We start from the raw sequence: 8,325 nt of genomic DNA, 5'->3' as shown, positions 1-8,325 counted from the left end.
GTTCAGAATTTCTACAAACAGATGAAGCAATGCATGTTAGACAAAACAGGGAAAAAGGAGAATCAAGAAGAAACAGGGAATAGTCTTAGTACAAAGGTTTAATGCAACAATAAAAGGCCCAAAACATGTGTAAAACAAAAGACAAAAATAACGCAAGTACAGGAAACGGATGAAAACGGCACAGGAAACCCCATTTCTGCACAAAAATAGACTAACGTTCTAAATCTCTCTTTCCTCTGTCTTCCCAAATCTTTTTCTTTCCTCACGCATCTGACTCTCCAGCTCCCATTTCTGCTTCATATAATTTTACTTTACTTTGATGTCATTGATTAACTGGCCATTTATGAAGAAAAATATTAAGAACAACACAGTTAAATTCAGCACTAGCGTCATATAGACCTATATCACAGACGTACTAGGAAGGATGCAATATAAAATAATCATATTATGGACCAAATATACTTACATATTTGAACCAAATTCAGTGTTTATTCATTCATAGTTCTCTGCTGACACCTTAAATGGTATTTGTCATTAAAGTAGGCTTTAAGATATGTCTTGCAATATCCCTGCTAAATCGAGAGCAGTCAAGACAAGGTTTCCCTTTTTCACTAAATTACTATGAATTCCTCCTTTTCAAAAAAGTCAACCTCAGCACATCTTGATGGGTAAGTGGTGGCGTCAGAAACATTTTAAAAGTTCACGTGGGACAGGCAATTATATTGTAAAAGTTCTCAGATTCTGCGCAATGATTCTTAAGTCATTAACCACGGCCAACGGTTGCAATAAGTGATGCGTATCTATATGTTTTATCGGGGAGGGCATTTTGCAGTTTTTTTTTTTTTCTTATGATTCAGTGGTTCATTTGAGAACAGTGGGATTTGGCACTTTTCACCAGCGGTACGCAGTAAATAACACATGCCTTTCTTTAAAAAATACGTCATTTTAAATTGCACGCATACGGAATAAAGACTTACGAATGCATGTGTTGTTAGGTACATTGGTGAAAACGATAGAGTTTCATGGTGAGGATGATCCAGGTGGACTGTTCAGTTGTATGAATCACAGCTGTTCCGGTTTGAGGACGGTTCTCTGCTGGGATGGACGGACAGTCTCTCCAGTGCTGGGCAGAATGCAGAGGTGAAGACGATTATTAACATGAGGGTCACATAGCAGACATTATTCACAAGGAGAAAATGCAGATGCCAAGCATACAGGACAGAAGTACATGCTATCGTGTACTGGGAGCAGAGGTAGAGGATGAGGGGCGAAAAGACAGATGAACATTTAAAATACCCCGGCTGCAGTAGCCGTGAGCCACGTCTGTAGCCGAAGGACTGTGGGTGCACCCACATATTTAGTGACACATGGATAAAGTTTAATTTGACGCAATTAATAGTAATATCACAGCAGTACATGACATGAACACAAAACAAAATTTAAAAATATCATATAGCAGAAATTCTGGATAAATGTATCTTATTTACGTTTCCTGTTAAATATTTATAAATATAAACTTATTCTTACAGGCCCTCATAACTTCTTTAATAGTCGCACATAAAACGGAAACCAAAATGACACTCGGTACACTACAATTGTGGGCCCTTCCTCGTAAACAATTAGTCATATGCATATCTTCTTTTACACGAAGGGGGAAAAAAAAAAAAAAAATCACATTTGATGCAAATCAGCTGAACACCTTTGTGGGGAATGAAAACTCTACAAGTACAAAATTGCAAAAAGGGCTGTCTTGAAAAACCAGACAGCACAGAGTAATGTCAAAGGTTGTTTTTGTGCAGAGAGGATTTAAACAGTTTTACTTGCGTGTGTTTTTATATTTGTCAGCGATACCCGACTGATTCACGTTTGCTAACCAGGGTACGACGACCTCTTGCTGGCGCTGCTGTTCGGATGAGCGGCCTGTGCCCTGTAAAAGGACACTGGGAAGAAAGAGCATGGAAGACATGAAGGTAAAATCAGATAACAGCACGTTTACTATTAATCTGCAGCATTACTAATACACTGTACACACTCTAAGTGTGCAGCAGCAGAAAAGGGGTCTGCCTGCCAGTCCCAGAAACGGCCAAACTTGCGGCGCCTCGACAATTTTAAAGCAAATTACTTCAGTTAACTTTTCAGTGTGCTCGATTTATAAAATTGTGAGTTACAGATAGAAAGAGACAACTGAGAACAGACAGAACGAAGAAGTCCTGGCTCACCACTCTGACTTTGCGTGGGTCCGATCCACTCCCTGTTTCGTCTCTCAAATACTGCAGCATAAAAAAATGCGCCTTACACACTTGTACATGTAGAGAACACAGTTCTCACAGGTATGTAGGAAGAGCACAATTCACAGTGACCTGATAATGATGATGTAATTAAACTTATGATTCTAGCAGAAACTCCAGATATACATTGTTTATAGCAGCTAATCCTTTACAACAGTGGATGGAAATTGTTTAGTGTCCCAGAGTATTGGCTGGAAATATTATCGTACAAATATTTCATATTGGGTCGTTACTGGTTTCCTATAAACAGTTGAATTAAACGTAAATATGAGGTCTGAGTTATCAGGTAGTGTAGGGATTACAGCCGTTGCCTTGTACCTGGAGGATCCGGGTTTGAACCCGGCTGAGAAAGCTACGAACCCTGAATTGCTCCAATAAAAAATTTACCCAGCTACACAAATGGGTACATAATGGTAGTAGCTTAGTATAAAAACATAACATTGTAATTCGCTTTGGAGAAACGCATCAGCTGAATGAGTGTATAAATAAAATAGATACTACAAACAGATAAATAAAGAAATACCCGAAGACGTTGTTAATGTCAGGCTGAAAGTAAAATTATGCTGCAAAGTTATACATTGTAAAAGTACCAGCGCTATCTTTTTTAAAATTTTTTTTTTTAAATAAATGCACCTATTCACTAACAAAATCCAAATTAATAATAGGCCTTTGGCTGAGTTTTAAGCTCTGCTGGGCAAAGAAGGGCAAAAAGAGTCCAGTCTGCATGCGGAACCAGTCCGTGCAATCGACCCTCGTCCATTTACTTACTTTTCTTGTTAATGGAGGCACACCTCCCAGGTCCAAAGCGAATTAGAATCAGGATTACAAACACAGTGCTCAACAGCCAAGTCACGGTCTTGTAGGCCACCAGCTCCGCAGTGGCAGGGCGCGCTAGACAGGAAAACAAGGATTTCACACATTTAGAGGTGCTTCTGAAAAGAGTAAAACACGTCTCGTACAAACGTGCCCGCTTCCAACACACGGCATCACCTGTAGAGAGAAAGACTACGCTCTTCAAGGAGAGCTAATCCATCCCTGCAAGTCAAGTCAACGCGAACAGGCATGTGCGTGCAAACGCTTACCTATGCACTGGATCATCAACGCGTTACACGTCACGTTGTTCAAATATCCATCGGCCTGGACTTCATACCCCTCGTTAGCGCCCTTTGACTTCTTCCAAGACTTGAAGCGTCCGCAACCCAACTGGTCACACAACCTTTTTGAAGAGATGTGGCCCTGGCTGCTCTGGCAGAGTGGGAGCCAAAAGGTTGCGTTTGATGCCAGGTTGACCCTGCCCAAGCACGGAGTTGGCTCAGGGGTCACGTGGATGGTACGCAGAACTGGCAGAGCGGGGGCAGGGGTCAAAGCTGGGGGGCACGTAACAGCCGGAGGGCACGAGGGGCATGGTGTTGTTGTGGGGCAGGCAGTGGGAGATTGAGGCGTTGTACTAGACACCAGTGCAACTGGAGGGCGGAAGAAGCAGAATAAGCATTTTAAAATGAAATAATCACGTATTTCATCGCAATAATTTTTGTCAGTAGTAACAGATCCATAGAGTGTTAAACTTGATGTGATCTTTTTGTAGTAACGTATACAAAAGCTACACTTGAGACGAGAACACAAGTGAGAGTGACTGTGCCCGAGCGCCATCGTTGTCGAGGTCAAGAGCATTTCTACTTAAACACACCTTAGGTCGTAAGGAACCTCTTAAAGGCCACACTAAGAGAGACACTAGTGGTTCAACCAACTGAAGTAACCCGCACGTATTTGTGCTTTCGGACGTAAGAACAACAGGCCAAAGTTCCGATTTACAAAATCGAATGGATCATAACGACATCTGAGGACAAAATTAGCGTTAACCTTTTATTTGCAAAATAAGCGACTCCAAGAGGGGCGACACTCAATTTACTGAGTAACTGGAAGAAGTAAAAATTAACTTACCAACGTCACTCAGAAATAAAGCAATAATCGTCACAGCCACCTTCATCATTAAAACTGAAAGGATAATAGAACTGATAGTGAGAGCATTGTCACTGTCAGCTAAATTACTTTTTTGTTGATTATGCTCATGTAAAGCCGCTTCATATACTGTTGTTCACCTAGTTATAGTTTCATTAACAAAAAGTAGAAAAAACACCATGCGTAAATCCATATTTAAAATTCAGAGCACAAAGACGAGCATTATCTGACACTGCAAAAACCAGAAATTTCAAATCTGATTAAAGAATGAACAATGTATAGTACAAAATGCATCGTGTTATTTTGATCACGAGCTAGATAGCTTCCATCATTTTTTAGCAATCGTTTAAGGACACTGACAAAGAACACTGGTATTAAATGGTGTAATATAAATAAAACGCATCAGTATCTTACCTTGATGCCGAATTTTGGGGAATGACAGAGAAGAAATGTCAAGGAAGAAGAGGCAATACGAAGACAGTATGAACCTGAAGGAAGTGTGCAGATGTGAAATACCGCTTCTTCACCCTCGTCTAATCTGCTCGCTTGGTCTCTTTGCATACGAGAACTTCCTTGCATCAAAGGTAGTAATAAAAACGACAGCGAGAGAGAGAGAGAGAGAGAGAGAGAGAGAGAGAGATGCGGGGCTGGGTTGGGCTGGGGTGGGGAATGCAGTGCAGCACATGAGCGTGTGAAGGAGAAGTGACAGAGAGAAGCTAATGTAATTAAAAGAAACAGGTGACAAGGTGACAAAAGCTGCATTAAACAAGATCGAGAAACCGACACCATGGTGATCTTCGTCTCCCTTTTCTGTCCGTAGTGACGGTGCACTGATGGTACCCTGATGGTACACTGATGGTACCCTGATGGTACACTGGTGGTACTCCGGTGGTACCCTGGTGATGGAGCATCCCGTCAGTGGTTGTATGGAGACTGAAGAACTCAAGGCCTCGTGTTCCGTTACATTCACCCACTCATTACACGGTGACATGTCATCGTACGACTCACATGTCTGTGCGACTCAATTACTCACTTCTCTCTGTTTCCTCTTCTCTTCGTTTGCACCTCTCTCCGCTCACGATGCCGCCCTCTCTTTTGGTTTCACTTTCTTTTATCCTCCGCCGGTGGTTTACCGACTCACGGATTTACCGAAAGACATTAAGCGTAACAGGCTCCTCTCGTGCTCTCTCCTGATTCGCTGACACATGGCGTCAACTCTTTCTTTCTCCTCTTGTTATTTACCGACTCAAAGCTAGATTTTGCTCACTGGAAGTTTTTTGTAAACAAAGTAAGTTATTTTGCTGTGAAATAATGTGTAGGCCTGCTGCCCAGGTCATCCATATTTTTCAAACATGTTTTCTCTGAAAACACCCACTATGTGTGTCATATTGTTTTCCACGCTGTATTCACAATGATTTTTGTATGATCAGAGTTTACATTACTACACATTACCGAATACTCTTTGCGGAAACTATGCGGGAGAACCATTTAAACAGTATGACAGAAGATTGCATCAAAGTAAATAGTACATTTACACAGTAACAGTAAATGTACAACAGTAAATATAATATAAAATACTGTAAAAGTATTATAAAACTTAACGACTTAGTAAAATCTCTTATTTTCTTGGAACAGGGATACAGAATCTGTACTATAAAATGTATTTAAGTATTTTTGTTTATGTTGCTATTATATGTTGCTCTCAGTATAAATTGCTGATAAGAAGTGTGTATTCATGAATAAATTAATACTAAACAACTCACAAATGTTCGGAATTTTCGGAATTCGCTGAAAATAGATAATGGGCAAAAAAAACGTTAACCCGAAATGTAATAAATTTCTCTCGTCTGGTGTTAGTACAAAGCTAAAGCAATTATCTTTCTTCATGTATCATGGCTACAAATAATAATTGTTGCACACATATATAATGAGTTCACAGCTCGATGCAACTTTGTGACTCAGTGCGGCTCTTACGTGCTGAGAAATATATGCAGTTATTCTGAATATTAATTCTCTCTCACTTTTACTCCGTACTAAAATATAATTATAATTATACACGTGCTACGTAGTGCGATTATATTTATTTCGGCCCCCATACTTCGGGTTTAATTCGTTCCAGTAGTTCTGTACAACTGAATATCGGCGAAGAACTAATGATTTTGCGGAACCTCCTTCTACAAGTGACTCTCTTGCAACATTTACATTTATTATTCTGTAGCTGAGATTTTTCTCCAAAACGACTTGCAGTGTTAATCTAGTTACAATTATTCACCCATTTATACAGCTAGGTTATTCTACCGGAGCAATTTATGGTAAAGTAAAGTACCTCCCTGGCTTGTACTACAGCGGGAGGTGAGATTCGAACCTGCGACCTTTGGGGTAATAATTATAAAGGCAGGAGCGCGAACCACCGCACTACCAGCTGCGCACATCAACCTGATTAACATTCATGAGTCTCTTTTTGGGGGGGCGCGGTGGGTTGGACCGGGTCCTGCTCTCCAGTGGGTCTGGGGTTCGAGTCCCGCTTGGGGTGCCTTGTTACGGACTGGTGTCCCATCCTGGGTGTGTCCCCTCCCCCTCCAGCCTTACGCCCTGGGTTGCCGGGTTAGGCTCCGGTTCCCCGCGACCCGGTATGGGACAAGCGGTTCAGAAAATGTGTGTGTGTGTGTGTGAGTCTCTTTTTCCCGTGAAAACCACCGTCCGACACTATTCTCTCGTACGTGACTGTATTTTCCAGCCTCGTGTGTGTGTGCGCGCGCGCGCCCCCCCCCCCCAGCCGTCACTTTCTCACTTTCTGTCTCACTCAGTGTGTAGGATCGTGTCGCTTCGCCGTCTCTTTCCACATCAGAGACCCACGAGCGGTGTTTTCGCGCGGACGCACTCAAGAAGAAACTGGAAGGAGCGACACGAAATTGACGGAGGCGTGCGGGGAGCGGCGCGACGGAGAACGCGCACACGCACACGCACACGCACTATAATAAAAGAGCAAGCGAGGGACTTAGTTTGGACTATGAGGAGAGGCGATATCGCATATGATATTATTCCATGTGTAAATCAGACGACGTCCGAAGCGCGATTTGCACTGGAAAGCAGACGCGCGAGCGCTTCACCCCCCCAGTGGGAGGAGAGGCGAGCCGAGGTGAAACACGTGAACGTTTCGTGGGCCGGAGCACAGAGCACAGCTGAGTTGGCCCACGGCGCAGCGCTGCCGGGGACAGACAGAGAGAGGTGAGGTACGCACACGGTACAGCACGGTACAGCACAGTACAGCACAGTACCGCGCAGCGCAGCACCGCTCACTGCCGTCACTGCGTCCGACTCTCCTGCGCGCGTAGCTCAAAGTACCGGTGTCCGTCCTGCGTTGACGTGTTCATGATCCATCCCCTGCTTCTGTTCTACTCTATTATAGTGGTTCCAGCTGCTGCCAAGGTCGCAGGTTCGGTCCCCACCTCCATCTGTAGTACCCCTTGAGTCAAGCCTTGAGCAAGGTACTTACCCTAATTGCTCCAGTAAAATTACCCAGCTGAATAAATAAATGATGAGTAAATAATTGTAACCTCAACATTGTAAGAGAAAAACGTCAGCTAAACGAAACAATGTAAATATACTGCTCCCCACTTGTTATGCACACTGATATTTATGAAATGACATATCAGTGTAAATATTATGAATGTTATAATCGAACTCGTGACATTTGGCCAGTATCTTATCATGTACTTCTCAGTGCAAGTCCAGTTTGAGGCGACCGAAAAAAAATACACGGCTTGGTGTGTGGACTGTTGTGTGGGTATAATGTTATTATGTTATGCTGTTAGATGTTTTGTTCTGCATCTTTCATTGTCAGCAAAGTAGGTATTTTTCCATGTTGACCTGCATCTGCTTTGACGACTTACTGTACAGAAGATACTGGGAAATTTTGCAGATATGTTCCCTTTGTGTAGTAATTTATGAAACATAACAGAGAACAAATTATTTTTGCATTTACACTAAAGGTTGAGTTCAGCTAAATTATTTAATCAACCAAAATTTAAGGATTATATGGAATCGCCATTTCAGCTGAAATTCAAGCCATTGCAGG

General features: G+C 42.3%; 1 protein-coding gene across 1 annotated transcript; it reads right to left on the bottom strand.

Moving 5' to 3' along the window:
- Positions 1-805: 805 nt before the first annotated feature.
- LOC108935948 (T-cell surface glycoprotein CD5-like) lies at positions 806-4,812 on the bottom strand. The gene is made up of 7 exons (XM_018754950.2): positions 4,662-4,812; positions 4,230-4,283; positions 3,371-3,751; positions 3,057-3,179; positions 2,220-2,270; positions 1,875-1,940; positions 806-1,123 (listed from the first exon to the last, which is right to left on the bottom strand). The coding sequence occupies exons 2-7, from the start codon at positions 4,276-4,278 to the stop codon at positions 1,050-1,052; spliced, it is 744 nt and encodes a 247-aa protein (XP_018610466.1). The 5' UTR covers positions 4,279-4,283; positions 4,662-4,812; the 3' UTR covers positions 806-1,049.
- Positions 4,813-8,325: the final 3,513 nt, after the last annotated feature.

The sequence above is a fragment of the Scleropages formosus genome, chromosome 5 (genome assembly GCF_900964775.1).
Source record: "Scleropages formosus chromosome 5, fSclFor1.1, whole genome shotgun sequence".
Taxonomy (NCBI): domain Eukaryota; kingdom Metazoa; phylum Chordata; class Actinopteri; order Osteoglossiformes; family Osteoglossidae; genus Scleropages; species Scleropages formosus.
Note: the sequence above shows the minus strand (reverse complement) of the source record. Positions and strands in the feature narration are given on the sequence as shown.